Here is a 24,655-nt window from a genome sequence, read left to right as displayed (position 1 = left end):
TGTAAAATGCGCGCGAATGCACAGAGGACACTGCAGCGAGCGTGCACGCGGACGCGCGTGCACGCGAAAGAGATATACCGAGGCGGTGCACGTCCCGAAGCGTCCTTGAAATTCCAAATTCGCCCACCATGAGCGCGCATCGCGCGATCATTATGCATATACGATCTATGCAAATCGTATTGCCGAATCGCCGTTGAAAAGCGGCGCGGTGAATTCGTCGCGGCTGACGCGCAGCTGCACCGCGTGTGATTTATCGAATACACGAGCTTTATTTTGATATGGAAACACGTTTCCGTCCCTTTCTTCTCTTTCTCGAAAACTACGCTCAAAGCGCGACGTTTTCGACGCGACGTGCGAGCGCCGTGCCTCACCCCCCTCCCCCACTCTCTCCACTCGTGTATCGTTAATCGACTTAATCGACAGATGGAGCGAACGAGATCGTTGCGCATCGGTACAAAACGGTACGTGTTTTCGCCCATCTCGATTCGTTTAATTTCCCAACGATTACGTCGCGACGCAAATTTCCGTCGCGATCCTCGAACGGTGTCCCGGCGAGCGAGGATTCGTTCAACCGGCGGGGTCGGTTGAGAAGAAACTTGCATAAAAAGTGAAGGTGACCGTCGGTGATTCATGGGGGCTGATGCCCTCGTTGTCTGGCATTCGGTTTATAGAGGACGGAGCGGTGGGGCAGGAGGGGGAGGGTCCTTGCCAGCGAGTCGACCAAGTGGCGCTCGGCTTCGTTCTTTGTTTTTCGTCGATAAAAAAGGTTCGCTCCGTCGCGTCTACTCGCGATCCTATCGGCACGGAAATTTCTCCTTCGAAATTGTAAACTCGTCGACACTGAAAAAACAATGTTCTTTCAAGAAAGAGAGAGAGTGAGAGATAGATAGAGAAGTGAACGATTTGAAAAGAAAGATTTAATTTCAGCGATAAAATCGACGGTTCGACGGGAGAAATCTCGATAGAGCGGGAAAAAAACAGAGCGAGTGAAAAACGGAATCGCCCGCGGAAAAAACTGAAAAAATGTGCGAGACGCGTTCTACGCGAGCCGACGGAGAGGCAACGCAAACGAAGCGTTCGGCGTCGCTGCGCGACGCAATCTAATCGCGCGTACGGCAAACGCTGCGTGGCTCTGAGCTGAAAGATCTGACGCGACGGTGCACCCAGGAGTCGGGTAGGGGTTCGAGCACGGGTGGGGAGCCGGAGACGGAGGGGGAGAAAGAGGATGTGGAGGTGGAGGAGGGGAACGGTCGACACTCTGACGCAGAACGGGCTGGCACCGCGGCGGTGGGGGAAAGCACATAAACCGAGCATAAACCAGGCATAAACTTCCCCCGGCGGGTGGACCTGCTCCCCCCCACCCGAAAATCCTCCTCACTACCACGGCCGAAGCGCAACGCCGGCGGCGCGTTCACGTACAACGGACACAAGCGTGCCGCATCAGCCTTCTCGCATCAAACTCGAAGCCAGACGACATTGGGGCCAAGACGGCAGTCGCGAGTCTCGCGCAGCGTGCAGTCAGTTTGCAGGCTGACACCGTAGCGAGTGGACGTGTGGGTCTCTCTGCGCGGAACTCGTTCTATCTGGTTGCGCGATCGGACGACGATCATACCAGTCTGACACAGACCGTGCACGCAGCTCCCTGTCACCTGCTCGCCAGAGTTCAAGTTCGTCGGTCTCCGGAAGGAGGACCGTGTACCGGGTGAAACCGCGTACTTTATTCGAGAATACGCAAACAGTGATCCGTGATATCGTTTCTTCGTGTGACTTTACCATTATTCGCGGAGAGATCGCTCGGAAAAACGGATACGTATTTTTTCCGATCGCTTTCGGTCAACATCGCCAGTTCGACCCATTCTCTTCCAAGCTGCGTCCGTTTTGGTGCGACACGTTATTAAACCACCGCTCGTGGGATCTCACTGGATTTACCCGTGGAAGAGGGAGGAACGGTTACGATCGCGACACGCGATAACACGAGCGTTATTATGACTGTGACTCTCGTTACGTTGGTTCGACGAACGGGATATTTCGCGCTCAGCCAGTGAACTACTACTACCTGCGTGTCTCGCGGAAAACTGTATTTGACCGTCTGCCAATCAACCAGTGCGGCGCACCGTCTGCCTTTGAGCAGTCTTCGACGAAGGCAAAGTGGATCGCTGTTCCGTCGTTCGACCGTGCTCGAGAGAATCTTTCAAAATTGGTGAGTAATCCAGACACAAGTTCGTTACGCTTCTCGTCGTGCCGACGACCGTGGTGCATCGGGGAGTTCTCGTTCGTCGCTCGCGAGGAATCGATCGCGATTGGAATCATCGTTGTTTCGCCATAGCGGAAACGAACGTTCGTCCGCGATTACGGTCCGGCCTTGTAATAATTTGTAGAACAGACCGTTATCTGCTGGCAACTTGTCACGCGTCAGGACTTTGAACTAAAAACTCGTTGTCGCCGTTCTTCGAAAATAACTTAACTACTCGGTGGTGTGCGCGGTTCCCCGAACACGCTTTTCGAAACGAGTCGAGCGTGGTTCCGCTCGTTTCCAGCGTCGTTTTTTTTCTTTCTTTCTTTTTCTTTTCTTTTTCTCTTCGTTACCGATACGGATACGGAGACGGATATTTTTACGCGTCGGGAGGCGATAAAACGGTCGATTTTTCGCTCGTGAACGATCAGGTCCCCGATCGCCGATTTCCATCCGGTCGTACCGATCTCGATTCCAAACGGTCGGGGCTCGCGCGTGCGCGTTCACGTATTAAGAAACGACCCTGAAACCAGTCGGGCAGTCTCTGACCTTCGAGAAACGATTCGAGTGACGCAACATCGTCGGCGATTCGCGAGAGCGCAATAAACTCGTACATCCATTGTTTTCGTTGCGATCGATCTCGTCGCGTAAGCGTCTTATCGTCGTTATCGACGCGTCTGAATCACTGGAGACCCTCGGAACCGTTCTCGTAGCGCATAGGGAAACATGTGTGAGAAATCACCGATAGCTGGTGCAAAGATTTGAAAAGCTCGTGCGTTTTCACGAACACAGAAGCGACCAAGTACCGAAGCGAGAAAAAGCTCGCGCTTACGAAAGACCTCTTGCAACGCGGCCGTTGCGTCATTCGTGACGAAGCGACGAGGACTCCGGATCCTTATCTGCTATTGCACGAGAAATAGCTGCAACGTTATTTCTCGAACGCGTTCGAAAATACGGAACAGGCACGTTAACGAGAATCTTTGGTTCCTCGTTGAATAAATATCGTGTTGTTCGGAAAGTCATTCCGGTTTTTTTTTTATGAAAACGAAACACGATTTTTTTAGAGTGTGTAAACATTTATAGACTCTAAAAAAAATCGTGTTTCAAAAAAACAGAATGGTGAAATTTTTGGTGAAAATGAAACAATTTTTTTAGAGTGTATAAATGTTTGTACGCTCCGAAAAAATCGTGTTTCAAAGAAATGAAAATGAAACACGATTGTTTTAGTGTGTACAAACGTTTATAGGCTCTAAAAAAAAATCGTTTTTCTGTGGTGAAAATGAAACACAATTTTTTCAGAATGTATAAAAGTTTGTACGCTCTAACAAAATCGTATTCCTGAAAAACGAAATGACTTTCCGAACGACCCGCTAGAAGATCCCCCGACGGTCGTGGCGCGACGATAATAATTGAACATGGTCGAAAATTCGAGTTCCGTGCACAGTCGCCGATTTGGAATCTCCACGTGGATCGCGTCGAACGAGACGTCGATCGATCGCGATCGTCGCTCGAAACGGGAACTCCGCCCCTTTCCCTCCCCACTCTCGGTCGACCATCCCCCCACCCCAGTCGTGTTTTGCACCGTGTGTATCCCCCATCCTCCATCGATCCCTACTCCCCTACGGCAACCGCCACCGCCACACCGCCTCCACCTTCTCTCTATCGTCATCGAAGTGGGCCACGGCCTAATTTGCAGAACTCTCAACCTCGTCGTAGCGTAAAGCGTGTGTGCAATAAGCTTCACGGACTTCGAGCGAAGGGCACGCACGTGTACCAAGGTACGCTCTGGCTTCGTTGTTCAAGACGCGGCGGTTAACTCTTCGTGGCACGGTTGGCCGAACGAACGATAGAAACTAACTAAGAAAATATTGACTTGCTCGGGGAAGTCGTTTCGTATTCCAACATGGAGAGTATATAATTTAATATAATGTTTATACACACTGAAAAAACCTAATAGATTAATCAGATATTTAACCGCGAGACGAAATATTAACAGTTTCGCCGTGCAACTTTTAATTCTTCGCGGCGGATTGAGAAATATCCCGCTACGAATATCGGGGTATTAAATTAGTAGGATATTTTCTTAATTCCACTGCGGCTCGAAGAGTCACAAGCCGGTCAACGATGCCGCGGAGGGTCGCGATTTCCCACGGTCGAGCGTTCGTTTTTTTTTTTTTTCGACGACACTTCCACGAATCTCGCGAACGGTGTTTACCGACCGTTCCACGAATTCTCGTCCGTTGCTCGGCGGATTTTTTATCCGTGTTTCTCTGAATCGAAACACACCGATCTCGACACCGTTACGACATTCGCGAAAGGTTCGTTTCTCGTTTTGATCTGTTCGCGAACGGTTAGCTTCCCGTTGCCAATCGAAATCGCAACTCGACGAATATTCGACCAATTAACGTCCGCGGTTACGCGGGTTTCATAACGAACGATAATTCCCATCAAAACGCCTAATAAACCCGACGCGAAATATAATCGAAAGATATCGATGAGGTCAGCCGGCCGAGACTTCGCGTTGATTTTGCATTGTGCGCTCGTTATCTCGAGCGGTCGATCTCTCTTGATTGTTCGGTGTCACATCAATTGGGATTAGCGGTATCTGCGCTCCGCGGAAATGCGTGTCGCGCCGGTATTATATTCGATTGCATACGGTCGACGGTGCGCAGTCGGCGCTGCGCACACTACCATCGAATCGACCACTCGTTGCCGATACACGCCGGGCTTCTCGCGTCCGTTGCTCGCGGATAACGCGCGATACATAACTCCCGTCTCAGCTATTGCGGATCGCGCGTTGCGTCATCGGCCGTTCATCGATCACGCGCTGTTCGAAGACAATTTTCACCGGAGATTCACCACCGGATGAATATTCACCAAGTAACAGGGTGGGTCAGAATTTTTCCACGCGTTCAACAACTTTTACGAAAAACGTATCGGATTTGCTGGAATTCTTCCGGGTGACGCACGATCGGTAACTGGGAAACCCGAATTACTGAAGAAACTACTCATCGTAAAAAATTTTCGTCCACCCATTTCGATTCATTAGGTTTGGAAAGTCATTTCGTTTTTTTTTGGGGGGGGGGGTGAAAATGAAACACGATTTTTTTAGAGCGTATAAACATTTTATTAAATTCTATATTCCCCATTTTGGAAAACGAAATGACTTTCCCGAACGACCGAATATTTCTCGCGATATTTCTCCCATTGTGCAAACAACAATCTTGCGGTGCCCGACGATGAGGACGGAGGACGGAGACGTCGAAAACAAGTGCAACGGATCCCGTGGAAGGTGTAACGTCGTGAGACGGGTTCGAGCGGTTCGCCTCGATCGGCGTGATCGGGCTCTGGCGGTTTATCAATCATATTAGGAAATATCAGCTCCGTTGTTCGCGGTGACCTTTTCGCGTTTCTATTATGCAACGAAGGTGAACGGTCTAGCGTAAGACGGCGTGCACGTGTAGGAGTCACGTGGCGGGGAGAGCAGCTAGAACAGGAGGCGCTAGCTCGCGCGAATTGCGCGAGCATTTCTATGCCGTGTTATGCACCGACGGTTGCATCACGCGCCGCGCATTATTTCTTAAGCCGGTCTCCCTGGCGCGTTGTTTATCAGTCAAAACGCCCACTGGAGCGCTCTCCTATCGTTTGCTTTCCCTCTCTCGATTCGCGGAACCGTTTTCGTTTCGATCGGGGAACGAGATGCGGGCTGGCGTGCGCGCGGGCGCGCGCGCGCACGTCGTTGCTCTTCCACGTGTTCCCTGGTGTTACGTAAGCCGCGTTCGGGACGAGGAGACGTATTCGCGCGAGCCTCGGCACGTTACCTCAGGTCACGTGTCGACGGACACCAAAGCGCGATCGAACGACACGCGAAGCTCGCGTGGAACGCGTGAAAATTCAGATAAGCGATAATTGCGCGTACGAGCACCGCGGATTACCCTTTGTACCTTGTAATTGTTTCTCTCTCTCGCTTTATTTTTCTTTCTCCGTTGTTTTTTTTATCGATACTTCGCTTTCCCGGTCCCCTTCTACCGAACGAACGCGGGCCGAATAACGGGAGAAAACTATCGCCACGCGCGTTCACGGAAACCGACCGAACGAATTATCGTTCCGTGACTCGTGGCCGAACCACGGGGAGCGGGACGGAATAGTTCACGGTCGTAGTCGCGGAGTGTACTCGAAAACAAAAACCGTGGAAGTTTTCGGACGTGGGGAATCGTCGTGCCGCGCGCCCGTAACTCGAGAAACACAAACTGTATATACACCGGCGGTGGCTGACTCAGAAGCAATGGGGGCAGCCGACGCTTGTGTTTCGAAGGCCTCCGATTGCAAAATGTTTAAGGATCGAAGCGTTTCACGTTGCACAAGCTCGATACACCCTGCACCGGGACGACGAGCGGAGGGAATTCTTTCGGTTTCTCGCGTTTCGTTCGTAATACGGCCGTAAAATCACGAGGTCCTCGTTCGCGATCCATTGCGATCTTTTTCCGCGATTTTACGAATTTTTTTGGCCGAACGTCGCAACGGTACAACGTATCGCGCGCATTGGAAATATTTGCATAGTTTCTGGATACGGTACGAAATACTTTGGACGAAAATTGAAAAGACGGGACCGGAGGATTATTCCTCAAGGTCGTCTTTGCCTCTCTCGGAGATTTCAAGGTCATGGGAATGTTTTTTTAACCATTCTCCCCGAGCGATTATTTCCCGATGTATCGCTCCGTCCTCGAGCAGCGTTTCGACTCGCGAAAAAACTCGTCCGCGGGGAGTCGTGCGGGGGGTCTGCGCACGCGCGGTCCCGGCCGATCTCGCAAAGGGCCGCGCATGCGCCCCAAGGCGGGCGAACAATGCGTGGCGCGCGACGCACGAGCGGAGGACGCGCCTCGTACCCCCGGTTTGTTTTTCGGTTGGTGGTCGCGTTATCGTGGGGCCAATTGCATAATGAGCGGGAAACGAAATCGGAGACCGGTTCGAAATGCCTGCGCCCGCCCGATAACGGTATCAGCGCTCGCTTGTTACGTGAACGCCGACCGCAATCGTAACACGCACGGCCGAGCGGTATCGAGTGGCTGGCATTGTGCACGTGCCTTTATATACTGTACTTAAAGTTCGACGTACTCTCGAGAACTATTTCAGGCCCGCGCGGTTCTATCGCCGCATTTTTGGAACGCTCTCGCCTCGGTCGTGTCCTCTGGTCGTTTGTTGTTCGAACCGCGAGGCAACGCGGAAAGTTTGTTGAAAACATGCCGGTAGGAAACATTTTTTCCCCCCCGAGACGTGCGCGCGCACGTGCAGAATATCTCGTTCACGCGCAAAAATCTCGCACGCGCGCGTTCTCGAGCATCACGAGTTCCCCGAAGATTCTAGAATTCGACGAATTTCCATAGAGACGAGAGATAACTCGAATTCCCGATACCTCACCTATTTCGAGAGATTCGCGAGAGATAAGCGACCGACTGAATGAAAGTCCCGCGTGGAACGCGCCTATTACATAAGGGTACACAAGACGGCTCTCCCGAGGCGCAAAACCGTGAACGATACCACGAGACGTGGATTCCGCGTCGAAGACGGTAGACGAGCCGCGGGGTACGAGAAAACGATCGACGCGTCGCTGAACACGTGGAATTCGGTATCTCGCGTGTCCAGTTTCAGGGTAATAGGACGGATAACGGTCGTGTCCTTAAGATGTTGATAAGAGCGCGGATGGTTCGCTGGCTAGGGGACGGGGGAGGGAGCGCGACTCCGAAAGCAAGCTTAATAGAGAAGGTGCGGACGATCGGGAGGGATGGCGGGGGGAGGGGGGAGCGTGCCTTACACCACTCGCGGTACACACGTAAGCGCGTGCGCGCGCGCACACGCGCGCAACGTGCCCGTTACACAGAGAGGCATGCTTTTGGCGTTACATAATCGTGCGTCACGCGGCCGAGTTGATACAATTTGGAGCAGCTAGAAAGAAAAAAAAAAACGGCCGACGCCGAGAGCGTTACGAGAGGTTCGCGGAGGGTCGACGCGCGTTAACCCTCGCGGTATCCGCGGTTTAGACGACCACCGGGCGGTACCACGCCTGGGTCCAAATTGACCCGTGACATCATCCCGTGCGAAACATTTCGGATAGAAATTCTGTTCGTTTGTCGCAGTTTTCTCCACTTCCAAGAAAAGCTGTGCCAACGGTACAATTGTATAATGGAAATAGTTTCTTTGGGTCTAAAAAGACCCGAACGATTCAACCTTGCGCGAAATATTTCAGATAGAAATTCTATTGTTTTGTCGTACTTTCCTCCACCTTCTAGGGAAACTGTGCTAACAGTACAATTGTATCATACAAATGATTTATCTGGGTCTACAAAGACCCAAGCGATTCAACCTTGCGCGAAACATTTCGGATAAAAATTCTCTCACTTTATCGTACTTTTCTCAACTTCTAAGAAATGTTGCACAAACGGTACGAATAATTTGCAAAATTCTCACGGGTCAAAAAAGACCCATTCGTGACCGAGAATGTTTTCCGTGCCGATTCAACGTGCACGACGAACCAACGACAAAATCGAAGGTTCGCGTGCACGTACGGTGTTTTGCCAGCGAGTAACGATTTAAAACTACCGAGTTCTATTGTTTTCAAATTGGAACGCGTTCTCGTGAAGTTCTCGTCGATTATTCCGCGCGAAACAATTCGCTAAATTAGATTCACCGATAAGCGGCGTTGTAGCTTCGCAAGGATGTGACCAATTTATCGGTAGCGCAAGATTCTAAACTTATATCGCCGTTTACGCTATTAAGGTCAAGGATTTTGTTTTACATACTAGACGAAACGGTCGCGTACGCGCGATAACTCGTACGAAAAGAGTCCAGAAAATTCCCGATAACAAACTCACGCCCGGAAATCCTCCTCCGTATACCGAATTCAAAATTTCAACCGCCCCTTGAAAATAACCTTCGACTTGAAAAACATCCGAACAATCGAAACACTAAATTTACCAACTACATTTGCAAAGAAATTTACTTTAAATTCCATAGCGTATTTTCGAAAAAAAGTCATGACTCTTTCGATTATGTACATACAATTATTGGATTGTTCGGAAAGTTATTTCGTTTTCCAAAATGGAAAATGTATAGTTTAATAAAATGTTTGTACACTCTAAAAAAATCGCGTTTTATTTTCGCCAAAAAAGAAACGAAATGACTTTCCGAACAACCTAATACTTTTACAAAAAAAATTTAGTTTAAATTGCATAAAATATTTTCAAACAAAGTCATGACCTTTTCCATTGTATACGTACAATTAGTTTCACGAGGAGCGCACCTCAACGTACCAGAATCTATCGGTGGTTCCGGTGTTAACGATCCTTTACTCGCGCGAGAGATTTTCGAATTCAATAAGCGTGGCTCGCGAGCGCCCCGCGCGACTATGTCGCGTCCCGGTACCAGATGTCGGATTAATATCGAACGCGGAGATGATTTGCGATTTCCAGCTAGACACGCGTGCAACGCCTTCGTGGAAAAGTAATCCAGCGGGCGACACGCTGAAATATCGCGCGAATAAATTTCTCCGAAGCCGCAGCCGCAGCCGCGCGGATTCCCCGAAACGCTCGGGTCGGAAGAAAAACAAATCCGGGATTTACAATCTCACCGTATATATCGACGGAGCAACGCCGTCGTTCTGTACGTCTCGTAAATTTGCCTAATTGCCAGCGATCGCTCAAAATTTTCGATCGTTTAAAAAAAAGTTTGGGAAAGAAGAGAGGGTAACGAAATAAAAACGAGAACGATTAAAAAGGAAATGTTCCCCACGAAACCCGTTCCGGATTCGTGTTCGGAAGAAAAAATGAGACAAAGAAAAACGAGAGTCGATTAATAATAAGAAAAAAAACAAACGTTTCTCGAAGGGCGTGAAACCCGTTTCGGATGTACGGGCGCGGAGAACGATGGACAGACAGAGAGACAAAGAGAGAGAGAGGCGTGGAAAAAATTGCCTCTCGCGTTCCAGGAAAAAAAAAAGCGTTAACAAGCATATCGGGCGGAAACGAGACCGATGTCGACGGCCACGTGCGCGCGGCTCGCCACCATTGCGCAACACCGTGCGACGATGTATACCGTGCACGCGTGACAACGAAACCCGTGTCACCGCCTCGCATAATCTTTTCTCCGCTTTGGAGGAATTAATCAGCTCGCCGTGATTGCCACCGCCACGTAACCGGAACCTCCTATCCCCACTCCGACTCTACCACGGAGACTCTGCACACCTCTCCCACCCTCGGCCGCGTGGTCCTCTCCCGAACAAGGAAGATAGGACCGATAGAGCACGGGTCGGGGATGAAGAGAGATTTTACTCGAAATGAAAAAAAAACACGTGCCTAGTCGGATCGCGTTCCTCCGTACGCGCGAGCGGGGGCTAATTGATGGCTCTATTTATAAACGTTATCAGCGTGCGCTCGTTATTACGCTCGAGGCTCGTGCGTTTCGATGGGGCCTGTGCGTGCACGCACACGCACGCACGCACGGGTCGCGCGGGCGCGCGTTCCGTGTGTAACGATTAAAAATAGAAAATCGACGCCGCGAAACGGGACGAAAAAACAGGAAATTATGCAACTGCGTCGTAGAATCGTTCGGTCTCTCGCGGCTCGGTTCGGCGAAACGATCGCGAGCGCGCGTATTAATAGCGTTAGCGAGTCGGTAGCGCCGCGTATTTACGGATTTTCCGCCGAATATAATCGTACCAGTTCGGGCACAATGGCGCGTGGCGATCATTAACGATATTCATGACGCGCGCGGATTCTTCGTCGTGCCTGCGCGCGCGCGTGTGCAAATAAAAAAGGAAAGAAAAAACGCGCGCGCGCTAACCCGAGGGAGCGTTGTCATTTCAATTGCGTCACGAGTCACTGGGCTAGTGTCACGTTGCGCAACCAGGCGACGCCGACACAACTCCCCCTCCATGCCCGATGCACGTGACGCACGCGGATCGATCTAATTGCGATTCATAATTCAAGAAACGAGCCGAATTGCGAATTCTCGATGAGTGTGCGCGTACGTCGTCGTGTTGCTTGGTACGTCGTGTGGTTGCCTCGTCGGCACGCGAGCGGTTAACGCGTGTGTTCGTCGCCCGTGGGCTATCGTAAGCGGAAGACGAAACACTGTTCGTCTCGCGACACGTGCGCACCGTATCTGCGTCAGCCCCGTGGACCCGAGTCACGCGCATGCGCGACGACGCCGCTCGCCGCTTACCGATCTCGTTGTTCGCGGATTCGAACGAACGATCCGTGGGAGCGAGTAATCCTTTGTCAAACGGAACACGGAAGGTACGCGGTGGATCTCGAAATAACCGCTTCGAGTTTATCGTATCGGTCGATCGATCGAATTGCCCGTGGAATAACAACCGTGAAACGACACGTATTTCGGTAAGAGAGCGGCACCGCTCGTGACAAAGCGGGAGATTGTTTACGCATCGATTGCAACATCCGGTTCGAAAACTAGAATCTCTTCGAGATACGGAGACACGTTGCGTCGTGTCTTCCTTTACGAGCACCGGTGGCAACGTATTATTGTTCCGTGGAAGCGAGATCGTACCAAGAACCAAAGGGGGGGGGGGGCGAAGATGTGTTCGAACGTAACGCACGCTGGCCGGATCAATTCCAACGCTTGCCCAATGCTACGTAATTATTTCGTGTGTGCGTGACGCGCGCGCCAAGGGTCCGCTATTATTATCTCCATGGAGAAATATCGACCCCGAGACGCGAAACGAAAGCTACACACGATCGTTGCCTGTGCGCCGATACGATCTTCGCGTATGCCGGTTTGCGCAACCGAACGCGAGTTTCGCCACGTTACCGCGTTTATAATTACCGTTTTCTCGCTGCGCTCGGCGTGGCCATTTTTATCGATCGTTCGAGGAAACCGTAGTCCCCCGTTGGAGTTGCAAAATAATACCGACAGCGCCACGTCCTGGACCGTTCCGATAATTTCGCGTTATATACGCACCGGTACCCGACGCCTATTACCCTCTAACGAACCGTTCCGAGCGCTCACGATGGACCGTAAAACTTCCTGGCACGCGTTGCTCCTGATAAATTTTCGCGTTTCGCAAGAAACGGGGCGACAACCTCTTCCGTCGCTACGTTCCTGGTACGCTCGACGTGCGTGCGTACATTTACATATACAGGCACGTCACGCGCGCAGCACCCAGGCTCTCGTCGGTGGACGGTGATATGCAGGCAAAGAAACGTGTAATGGCTAAATATGACTCACCGAGAACGCGTCGTGTAGCTAAGCCGTCGTCCGATTCGCTTCCTCGAAGTATCAACGATGAGGAGAGACGATCGGTTGTTCCCGATCGAAGGAGGGGGGGGGGGGGGACGATTTCCTGTCGAATCTGTAATAAAATGGGAAAACATCGATAGTGAGATGCGATCCTGATCACGGGAAAAATTCGATCGATCATTGTTGCGAAATTAATATTGTCCGCTCTGGTAAATAATACACGTAGGACGGCGTGTACCGTCCGAGTGCATTTCGTTACGATAGAAATTTCACGTGGGCGACATTTTCTGCACTGGCAAAAATCATCGGATCGATAGAACTCGGTACAGCCAATATGAGTCACGCGAAGTCGTGTACGTAACCCGCGACTGAAATTCCAGGTGATTGCTCAATTTCGAGAGCTGGCTTCGTGTCTCGACTGTACACCTCATGGCGTTGAAACGAACGAGACCCATTAGCCGAACCCGAAACCCTGTCGTTCGTCTTTCGCTTCGTAACGTTTTACGAGGGCAGAAACACGCGGCAGCCGGATCGGTAACAAAACGCTTTACGAATTGTCTCACTGCCCTCTGGCGAACCGTATCGGAAGGTTGTTGCAACGTGCCACGAAATGTGCTCTTGCTAGTTTCCCCGTGAAATATCGCCGGTGTTAATTAAATTTCCCAGAAACGTCGAGTGGAACAATTTCCGACTAACAATGACGCGGCTTTCTCGGAGATAATTTAAGGTATACGATGCGTAATCGATAGGCGGAAGGACGCCGCGACAGGCTCAACGGATCGTAAAACTTGGAATCGCGAGGTCGCGGTCGCACGTTGCTCGGCTAGGCGATATGTCGTTAGCGGAGATTCGCGTACTACACGTATATACCGGGATGGCTTCCGCGGTATAAGCGGCTGACATTCGCTTCCAACAAGCGCGTGTAGCACGTGGACGTAGAAACGCACGCGCACATGATGCAACGACACCCTTACGTAACTCTCGGCCCGCGTGCTTCAACGGTTAATTCACAAGTTTGCTCTTTCGACTTCTCCCTCGCTCCTTCGCGTTCAAGTTCGATACCCCCCCGACTATGTACTCGGCTCGCGTCTTTCGTCGCGCGTAAAAGAAATTGAATTTATTTTTTACGAGCCAGTCGAGAAACTCTACGCATACGGACGACTCTACCAAAACGTGTGATGCAACGGATGACAAGCTGGCAAATTTTGAGACGATGACCATTCTTTACGAGAGGATTCAACGAATTTAAACAGGAAGCGTGAATAATTGGGAAAAACATGACGATACGTACCCATTTATAGCCGTCCAACGGAAGAAGCGGTTGCCAACTTCTTTCTTCGCATGTTCTTGGGCATGATGCAACCGATACACACCGCACTCGTTTAATTTCACTCGAACGCGATGTATTTGTCAAAACACAAGAACGATTTTGATAAATAATCTCACGTTTACCGATATTTCCCAACTTTTTCGCACGAACTTCTCACGCGTCACCGACTATCGGCGTTCCGACCGCGAAAAGGAAAAATGCTTTCGATTCTCGAAGTTTTGCTTGCGATTCTCGAAGTTTTGCTTGCGATTCTCGAAAGTTTAGACGATACGTCACGGTTGGCGCTACTAGCTCACGCTACGGCGCTAATCGAACGTTTTTCAATTCTTTGAAAACAATTTCTATTCGTTTCGGGCGTTAAATTAACAAAAAACTGTTCGATTCGTTTCGAACGTTAAATCAACAATAAGACGTCGAAATGCAACTTTGTTTATGCGTCTCGAATAAAATTCACGCACATTTCAGCGATCGATTATCGTACGGAGAACGATATAAATGCCGAAACACGAGCAAACAAATATTTTCGCGATACGGTTCATAAACGGCAGATAGCAACGATGCAGCACGTGACACGTTTAGTGGAAACACACGTGCTTGGTTATGTAACTAAACCTCACGCTCGGATTAACGTTCTCACGTTCGGTCTCCTAATGAGCAAATATAAGAACAAGTTATTCCGTATTAGTTGAAAGTGCGTTGCCTAATTAACGGTTAGAGTTAAGATCGATGAATAAATCGTTTCCAGTAATGACTGTTCGTAGGTCGCAAATTATCGTGGTAACTACGCGTACTTTTTCCTTCTCGTTAGATCGTAACAAAGTTGCTAAATCGAGTGCTATCGTTCTCGACATTTATCGTCACCGATTAACACGTAACAAGAATCACTCGCGTTGAGCTCGAGCACATGACCGATTTGCGGGAATACTTGCACGAGAACTTACATAATAGTGCCGCGTGCCCCGAACGAACCTCGCGCGTCTATCATTTTTACACCACTAGCATCTTACAATACCGTAACCGTCTTCGCGTCCGAACGATACTTGCCGACTGGGCCATCTTTCACGCACTGCCGGAGTCAACCGTCTGTTTACGTGTCGGGTTACAAGGACCATTGAATCAAGGACGATACATTTTTCCCATAGATTTCTTTCCGCAATAAAAAGAAACGAATATTTTCCACGGAAATAAATAAGCCGTATTAAATGAACCGCGAACTCGCGTTAATAATAGCGATTCGTTCGATCGTGGAAAATCAAACGACGAGCGAGTAAAGTATTGTCGTCTCGATCGTTAGAGAGAGAAAAAAGAGCGAGCAGACGCAAACGTTATGTACATATACGTGTACCTCGATTACGTTGCCACATAAACGTATCTGTTTTTCCAATCGTGCATTTTATTCAATTATCGACATATAAGTATCGTAGATTAATCGAGGCAATGGAAACAGTATGCAATCGGAGGTTAATCGAGGAAAATAACGTATTCAAGATCGTCAAAGTGGTACTACATAATTTATCGAAAGAATCCGTCGGCCGATTACGAAACGGAAAGAATGCTTCGAACGAAAAAAGTAAACGAATAAATAAATCCACGATGCCGGTTTCGTCGATATTTCCATTTTTACCATTTATCTCGCTAACCTATAAAATATTCAACGCTCGATTCAACACCAGATCGACGCAAGGTTCCTACCTACTTACGTACAGGAAATCCTTCCACCGTTCAACCGGGAATAAATTATGTTCGCGCGAAATATTCCTTTCCAGTTGCCATTACTGTTCGATTCGGTTCTGAGAAATTTATTTATCGGCTTGTACAGTTCGAATCCAACAGCGGTCCCGGATTCTCGAACGAACGGAACTGTTTCGAAATGTATAATAAACGCGTTAACCGGACCGTCTCGCGAAAGGGCTGACGTCCGACTGGCAACGTTCGTCGCCGAGTTCGCTGACATCTTCGACCTTGGTGAGGCGCGACCTTACCCAAGGCTATTTTGCGACTTCTGTTGCTGTTGCTCGCGCCGGTATTGTTGGCAGTGCGAGCACGTCTTTCGATCTCTCGGAATTCTTCACCTTTGGCCGGTGGTGGTGCTGCTCTCGCGTATAACGGTTACGAAAGTTTACGAGACTCCACCGCTTGGATATGATGCGCTGTCGTCGATGCCCACGCGCACGATTAATAGCGTGGATCGTCCTCGAACGTCCGACGAAATACGCGGCGCTTGCACGCCGCCGGCATTGGGAATCGTTGTATAAACAAGTTAACGCGTTTACCGTGCAAACACACAGCGTTCAGCCACGATGTTCGGGGGCGCGCGCGTTCTACGAATACGAATCGACTCTTGATACACAATATGCACCTTGAACGGACACTCAAACGACGACACGTTACTCTTTCGCGACTATTTTTCATTTTCCCGCGTGTGAGTGTTTTTCGAACCTACTGATACTCCTCGCGCTCGTCGGTAAGAAATCCCGCGAGGAGATAACATCGATTTGGCGCGTCAGGTTACATTTTCTTACTGGAAAAAAAAAGATCTCGAACGTTATTCAAAATTTTGTAAAATGGACCGATGATATTCGTTTCGAAGCACCGAAGCGGTAAACGGACCATTCGATGGATTCGTTGATCGGAATTACCCCACGGAGGCTAACGCAGACACGGGTATAACAAGATTTGGCTACCGACGGAAACCTTTCGATAGGTAAAATCGCTTCGACGTCGCGCGCGGTAGGTATCAGGGTTAAGAGAAACGATTCCGTACGCTAATCCCTGTCCGGTGGCCCGTAATCGGTTAATTCCTCGTTTCACCGAGTCACGTTCCCTCATTTGTACAACACTCGACGCGGATAATTAGCTCCGCGAGCGAACAACTGTTCCTGGAATGTTCAATTGCCGTTGCAGCATTGTTCGGCATTGGTATCGGCGCGTGACGCACGGTTTTCATAAGTATGCGTCACGAAATTCTCTCGCAACGGTTCGATTACAGTTCGCGGAGGACTCGGTCCGCGGTGTATATAATAATAGTTGCGACGTTGCGTCACGGGGAAGAAACGATTACATTGAGTCACGCCGCGTGGCCGCGGCCGCGATCGAATCAGTCCTCTAATTTGAATTCAGGAAGCCGTGCCGGGTGATCGATGCGGATCGTAATCCGAAACGCCGTGTAATCGACGACCACGGCGACGTACGCGGCGGCGACGTTACAAGGTGGTCGGTGAGGTCGGTCGTCCCGTAGAGGAGTGGGTCTCCCTCTAGATTCTTTTCCGTCTTCCTGATTCCGTGTCGCGCGACCTTCTTTTGTAATGGTTCCGTCGCTCGACTGTCGCGCGACACCGCCGTACAAGGACCGCGTTTCGTTCGTGGTCGGTGTCGCAAATGAGTTCACCGTAACGCGACATTGAATCGACGAATGTTCCGTTCCGAGTGCTACGGACCGTCGATAACTCGGTGTCTACCGGGAACGCGGTCGGGTTCATTTTTATCGGGGGAAAAACTTTGGTTAATTGTATTCGATTGTTCGGAAAATCGTTTCGTTTTCCAAAATGGAGAGTGTATAATTTAATAAAATGTTTATACGCTCTAAAAAAATTGTGCTTCATTTCGTTTTCCAAAATGGAGAATATATAATTTGATAAAAAGTTTATACACTCTAAAAAAATTGGGTTTCATTTTCACCGAAAAAAACGAAATAGAGAACATATAATTTAACGAAATGTTTATACAGTCTAAAAAAATCGTGTTTCACCAAAAAAAGAGAAACGAAATGGAGAATATATAATTTGATAAAATGTTTATACGCTCTAAAAAAATCGTGTTTCATTTGCACCAAAAAAAAACGAAATGACTTTCCGAACAATCCAATATTATAATTTCAATTAGTGGAAAAGTGTAATCGGTAAAGTGTGAATTTTTATGGGGGGTTCTTTTTTTGCACATTGTGATATTGCGTTTTTCAACGAAAACTGGAGCACTGTTCCTTTTTAGCCCCGTGACGTTTCATTTGTCAATTTATTTACTTATGGTACTGTGCACGAATCGGAAAAAGGCCTACGAGATGACAGGGATTGTAAATTTGGTTCTGTTTATGTCTTTTATCGAAAAGTAGTAGAGCACTGTATGCCTACTTTTGCTATTGTGGTATTCCACTCGCCAACTTATCTCTGTACACTACTGTGCACAACTCACAAGAAGTCCTACGAGATGAAAGAAACTACAATTTTTGTTTTCTCACGTTACTCTTACTTCTTAATCATAAGAAGTCCTATGAAATGAAAGAAACTATAATTTTTATATTTTTTTTTGTGTCTTTCTTCAGAGAAATCTTCTTGGCCATGTGACGTTCAACTTCCCAACTTACCTTCCTATGGTACTGTGCACGAATGACAAAAAGTCCTGTGACATGGCAGAAGTTATAATTTTGATATTCTCTTACACTACTCTGATGTTGTGTCCTTCATCAGAAAATCTTCTTGCCCCTGTGACGTTCAACTTGTCAACTTAACTCCTTATACTACTGTGCACGAATGAGAAAAAGTCCTACGAGATGACAGAAACTATAATATTTATATTTTTGTACACTACTCTCATACTCTGTCTTTGATCAGTAAACCTTCTTACCTCTGTGATGTCCCACTCGCCAACTTGCCTCCTTATAGTACTGTGCACGGCTCGAGAAACGTCCTACGAGATTGATCCGCGAATTGTATTCAAAACCGTATACAAACCTCCCCTCTAAATCTCGTCGTGTTCATCTGAAACTGATCGCTCGTTGTTGTTCTGCTTGCAGATGTACTAAGAAGACAAATTATGGTGGCAGAATTTGTCGCCCGTCAGAGTGGATCACCCATCAATGGTGAGACCGCGTGTCTGAACAGCAACATGCCGGCCACCCACACAATGGCGCACGCCGGTCACGGTGGCCACGGTGCTCACGGTGGCCACGACGCCCACGGACCGTTGCCACCGTTGACCCATCCGGCACATCACGCCGGTCCCCCGTCGATGCAGCAACAACACCAGCATCAACCGCAGCAACCGCCGCAGCAGCAACAACCGCCCCAGCACCACCATCATCATCACCAGCAACAGCAGGCGCAACAACAGGCCCAACAGGCGCAGCAGCAGGCGCAGCAACAGGCACAGCAACAGGCGCAGCAGCAGCAGCAGCAGCAGCAGCAACAACAGGCCCAGCAGCAACATCACCTACACGATGCCCAACAGGTGACACATCCTGAAAATTTCCCCCCGAACTTCGACATCAGAAAAGAGCTATTTTCTCAGCGCAAGCAACGAGAGTTCATCCCGGACAACAAGAAGGACGACAGCTACTGGGACCGCAGGAGGCGCAACAACGAGGCTGCCAAACGGTCGCGCGAGAAGAGGCGTTTCAACGACATGGTGCTCGAGCAGCGAGTGATGGAGCTCAGCAAGGAGAACCACATCCTCAAGGCGCAACTAGAGGCGATCAGGGACAAATTCGGTATATGCGGCGAGTCCGTGATCAGTACCGAGCACGTACTCGCGGCGTTGCCGACCGAGCCGCCTATCAGCGTCAAGAGGGCGAAGCTACCGGCATCCGCGGCCCTCCTCTACGCCAGAACGCCCAGTCCGGTTCACACGTCGGTGATCCATCAACCGGTGAGCGGTGCACGATCACCAAGGTCCCCGGCACAGCTGTACGTGCCCGAGACGACCGCCTACCCCGAGACGGAGAGTTTCCAATACCCCTATCCTCATCCAGCGATGCACCTGGACACGACCAGCGCGTTGAACCTCTCACGTGGACGTCGCGCCCAATCGCCTTTCGAGTTGTCTTCGGGTAGCGGCGACGAGGGACCCCAGATGGTCGTCAGCTCCCAGAATCCAGCGGCCAACAACAGTCTGCCCCACAAGCTGAGGCACAAGTCACGTATCGGTGACAAAGACGCGGCCAGCGCGCTATTGGCCCTCCAGGGTATCAAACAGGAACCAGGACCAAGGGCGTCGCCACCGTGGGACAACGAAGGTTCCAGCGACGAACGCGATTCCGGGATCTCGTTGGGGGCCGAATGGACAGGACCCACGGTTTCAGCCGTACCGGAAAGCGAGAGGGAGGTGAAGTCGAGGTTGGACCGCCTTGCCTCCGAGGTTGCCTCCCTTCAGTCGATATTCCGTCTCGGGAAGCCCGCGGACAGTTTGGTCACGGGGCATCAGCTACCCACGAACGCCACCGTGAACGGCCCGTGAGAGGAGAACCATCGGTGGTCCATACGTGGCACTCGAGCGTACCAACGAAGAACTATACTACACCTTGTGTCGTGCACGGACGTCTTTGCGATCGTCGAACAGATCCAAAGATCCCCGGGCCACGTCGGACGTGGCGATGCCGGCGCGTCGAAGACGGAGAGACCAGGAAGACTTCCGACGACGATTACGATGATCGCGCGAACGTTCCAAGAAGTGATGGTAGTTGGTAGTAGTCACGTGATTTCGTCTCATTACACGGAACGGATGCGCGTCCAAGCGCGGTGTGTTGTAGATTTTCTAAACCGATTACTACCGACTTTGCAGTATTGGGGCACTTTGGTATCGGCCAATGTCGCGTGTAACGAATCGTACATGCGGTTTCTTATCGCTCGGATAAGTTAGAACAGTCAGATAAGTTTTAGATAGGTATTAGATACCTGGTGAGGTGTCTGCCGGACTCTCGTGCGGGTGGCTCCGACCTGTGACGACCAGCGCTCATCACCATCGAAGATAGAAATTCATCCCGTCTTTTGCACAGCTACTCGGGCACTTCGAATATAACGAGTTTCCGGTGATTGAAATTCCATTCTGGCTCGAGTCGTTCGAAATTGAAATCGTAATCGAAATTCCATCCCGTTGCGCGCGTTCCAACTCGTCCGGTGAACTCCAGTTTGCAACTGACCGCGGCGAGACCACTCTCGACGCGTCACTTGTAACCACCGAGTTGCAACTGACGCGGCGGGACCACTTTCGGCGCGTCACTTGTAACGGCCGAGTTGCAACTGACGCGGCGGGACCACTTTCGGCGCGTCACTTGTAACGACCGAGTTGCAACTGACGCGACGGGACCACTTTCGGCGCGTCACTTGTAACCACCGAGTTGCAACTGGCCGTTCGAAATATTCACCGCGACCAACGTGGGCGACATTCGACGATCGTTGCGCGATTGTTGTGATCTTTTGTCACGAAATACAAACCTGAGCGCTGGTAGAAGGTGGAGAGCTGCTCGATCCGAACGATCGAGTGCGAGGATCGGTCGAGTCGGGTGCGTATTTCGGATGCCTTACGCCAAAACATGGGTCTCCCTACACTGTCCACGCTAAAAAAAAATAACGATGAATTAGGTTATAACGTAAGATGCGAGAAACACGTAGACATTAAGTAACTTAACGCTATAAGACTTTCTTAGGCTATTTTGTTGATACTATCATCATTATCGTCACTGGCGAGTTCGTTTGTTGATTCGGGCGGTCGTGTAGCAGTGGCTGGTCGAGAATCGAGCTTCATCCGGTTAATCGTACATCACGTGCAACGATTCGAACGAGTTCGGGGACTCGGTGTGCAACGATCTCCATACGTGTTCCACGGAACGCGTCGAGCGACGTCGATTCGAGGATCTTCGGACTGGTTGGTGATTAGATACGCGGTCTGTGAGAACGAAACGAACGAAAGAACTTCGAAGATCCTCGGTATCGTTCGTCCCTGGGTACACGAATTCGCTTCCCGGTTGACAATTCGTCGCGCAACCGGCTAATTTCACTACCGTCAGTTTATCCTTAATAATCTCTGCGTCGCGCGCATCGTTATCGAGCAAAGCAATAACTCCTCACCGTCGTTCGGCCGTTTTCGCTTTCGATCGGGTCCACTCGTCGATGTTCTCCTGTCGCGCGACACGCCTACCACTGGTCAAGCTACTCGCTGATTGGACGCGTCGGTTGGCCCCTCGGGGACACCTAGAAATTCTTGTCTCTCGTTCTGAACCACGTGGGTGGAAATTACAGCACGGTTCAGAACGGGTGACCCCGAACGGTGGCCAATCGTCATCGAGTGTTCGAATCACAGATTCGTTTGGCCATCTTCTTGATCCCTATTCGATCGCCCTTGTTGAAGTACTGCTCGAACGTTTCTGCGCGTCGATCTGTAAATAACGTACCCTTCGAATCGAACCTCTTCGCCCCTCCCCCCTCCCTCCACGCGTGTTGTCTCGTTTTTTTTTCTTTTCAATTTTTTTTTTTCAATTCTTTTTTTTTTTCAATTTTTTTTTCAATCTTTCCGTCTAACATTAGCGACCATCGCACTCGTGTACATATACGTATACGTATAAGCGAGAGGATCCGTGTACATTTCGTGTTTGTGCTTGCTGGTGCTTCGTGATATTCAGCACCCACCCAGTTTTTCTCTTTGTCGGGACGACAGAGCGGATCGTGAGACTTGTCGGATACCGGAATCTTTCTATGTGCAGTATCCAAGTATTAAGCGAGCCTATAGGTGTATGTAATTATATACATAGTGCACATATACATGAAAAAATTATACATACATTTTTCGTCTGTGTGTATACATGTATGTATACGTATATACATGCATACACACGCGAATACGTACGTACATATATATATATTTTTTTTTTCTTTTTCAAATTAATGTATTTTTCGATATTGTATGAGAGGATAAGTCGAGAACGGTCTCTGTACGGTGTGTAAACACTTTTGTGTCGTACACGGGTGAAAAAGCGCGGAATCCTTTGTCGTCGATTTGTCGCGCGAAAGAGCGAACTGTTAACGGAACGAACGGAGCCAAGTGATCATTCGCGCGGATCGTAGGGACTTATTTTCGAAATTCTCACGACGAACGCAATTTATCGAACGAGAACGTCAAGAACCAAAGCGACAAAGATTTGCTTCGTTCTGTTTATAATTAACGCGTTGTTACATATTTATAACGAAGAGAAGAGGCGAAGCCTTATCGGATCGATCGATCGGGTGCGTTCGTCGATAACACCGTCCCCCCCCCCCCCCCCCCTCCCCCTGTTGTGCATACATCGATAATGGTAAGCCACGAACGTTAATACCGTGAGCTGGCCCCCATCGTTCTCGAAATCGAAGAAATTTTATCTTTCGCTAATTTTCAACGAACGGGAGAAAAACAGCATGGTCGCGAAAAAAGAAAAAAAAAAAAAAGAATACTTTCGCCGAGTGTGCGTCTATTGAAATTCTGAACGCGACGTAGAGGTTAGAACGAACCTCGTTAAGGTGGTTTCCATGCGTCGGTAAGCGCGGATCGTTCGACTCACGGTATCAACGTAACGGCCGAAAAATATATTTGTAAAGGATACCTTTATTTATTATCGTTAATCGCGTACACGGGGCCGGTGTGAAATAGTATTTCGTGTAGAAAGTAACTCGGAGAGGTTTTATCGAGAATACTATTTTTCACCAATGCCAATGTCACGGAAAACAACTGCGCCAACGATGAATTAAATCGAGGCTGTCGATATATATGGCGTTCGGAGCGAGGCTCCGATATCGTTCGAGGCGTTGAAACTACGGTGTTTTCATCGATGGTTACTAGATGGATACACCGCAAGACTGTTTTATCGCGATCGGCGTTCTTCGCGGAAGGATCTCGTCTGTGTTTATCCTCCCCCCTCAACCCTACATCCTCGTTCGTATTTTTTACGTTACTTTCTTTGCGTGAATTTTCTATATTTTATACGGCATGTTTGTATATTATTAATTATTATACGTAAACAATAATGTTCCGCGAACAACAGCCAACGGCATGGTTTCCGTCTGCCACCGTTTCGGGTTGAATCGGAAACCGTTATGGAAAAAAGTCAGAAAAAAAAAACAAAATAGAAACGCGTAGCGACGACGCGAACAACGCATCTACCACGATTAAACGATTCCATTCGATTCTCGCGTCGATATGCATCGGACGAAACGTGCCCCGTAAAGTAATCAAATATTCCGCTTTCACTTTGTACGCGCTAGTGTCGCGCGGCGATGAACTTTACGACGAACACGATGAAAAATGGAACGACCGGCCGCGATTTATTTTTCACCGTTCCGCAGTTGATTTACCGTAACATACCACGAGTGCCTATAATAGACGTGAAGCTGAAGAATGTGTAATATCCTGCAGCGACGCTTACAGCGGCCCGAAATTTCAAACAAGGAGGAAGGAAGGAAGGAAAAACGGGACTACGTTATTTGTAAATACGAATGTTTATAAACTCGCTCGTGATCGGAGGACGTCACGCGAACCGTGCGTCTACGGCAATCGTCGCAGGTTCCATTCGCTAAAAGATTCCAAATAATCTCTCTGTTTCCCCCGTACCCCGTCCCCAGACCCCATCCTCTCCAGAAATCGACTTGTCCACGAGGAACCGTTAACCTCGACCACGGCGACCATGAATTTGTACATAAACTACTGCACTTTTGCCAAAAAGCACGCTATTCGTGCCGATGATGAACGTGGCGCAGATGTCGAAGGCGTGTGTGAGCATCGGCCGGAGAAGGAACTTTTTAATTCTCTTCGTTGAACCATCCTCGTGTCTCCTCTCTACCCGTACCCCTGAAATAGCTTCTTTGAGGACATTTCACATACAGTTCCTAATACAGTTATAATGGTACAGCGACTTAGACGGTCGGCCGTTGTCCACGATAAACATGATTCCAATACGAGTTTTTTGATCCTCCTCTCTCCGGCTGTACGGAGATATAAGTATTTAAATCTAAGGGACATATCCACAGCGTGTAGTGTACTTGTATATGAATACCGAAATAAATATTTTCAATGTTTTTGACAATACTCGACGGCGTTGCGTACTTTTC

The 24,655-nt window shown here is 49.3% G+C and overlaps 1 protein-coding gene and 1 long non-coding RNA gene across 4 annotated transcripts in view; one reads left to right on the top strand and one right to left on the bottom strand.

Moving 5' to 3' along the window:
• The window catches only part of LOC143147465 (uncharacterized), a 436,849-nt gene extending 422,534 nt beyond the window's left edge, over window positions 1-14,315 (bottom strand). Inside the window, exons 1-2 of the long non-coding RNA XR_012992265.1 lie at window positions 13,773-14,315; window positions 12,470-12,593 (exon numbers count right to left, since the gene is read on the bottom strand). This is a non-coding gene — a long non-coding RNA (uncharacterized LOC143147465). The remainder of the gene's footprint in view (window positions 1-12,469; window positions 12,594-13,772) is intronic.
• LOC143147464 (uncharacterized) lies at window positions 1,434-24,632 on the top strand. Of its 3 annotated transcripts, XM_076312711.1 has the most exons (3): window positions 1,435-2,200; window positions 18,601-19,034; window positions 19,095-24,632. In XM_076312711.1, exons 2-3 carry the CDS (start codon window positions 18,621-18,623, stop codon window positions 20,037-20,039), a joined length of 1,359 nt encoding a protein of 452 aa, XP_076168826.1. In that variant the 5' UTR covers window positions 1,435-2,200; window positions 18,601-18,620; the 3' UTR covers window positions 20,040-24,632. The 3 variants fall into 3 exon arrangements, with proteins under 3 accessions (XP_076168824.1, XP_076168826.1, XP_076168825.1); XM_076312709.1 differs by having other exon boundaries at window positions 1,434-2,200; window positions 18,601-24,632; XM_076312710.1 differs by lacking the exon at window positions 1,435-2,200 and adding an exon at window positions 3,893-4,011 and having other exon boundaries at window positions 18,601-24,632.
• Window positions 24,633-24,655: the final 23 nt, after the last annotated feature.

This window comes from Ptiloglossa arizonensis, chromosome 5 (assembly GCF_051014685.1).
Source record: "Ptiloglossa arizonensis isolate GNS036 chromosome 5, iyPtiAriz1_principal, whole genome shotgun sequence".
Lineage (NCBI taxonomy): Eukaryota > Metazoa > Arthropoda > Insecta > Hymenoptera > Colletidae > Ptiloglossa > Ptiloglossa arizonensis.
The sequence above is the reverse complement of the archived record's forward strand: the minus strand, read 5'-3'. Positions and strand labels throughout refer to the sequence as shown.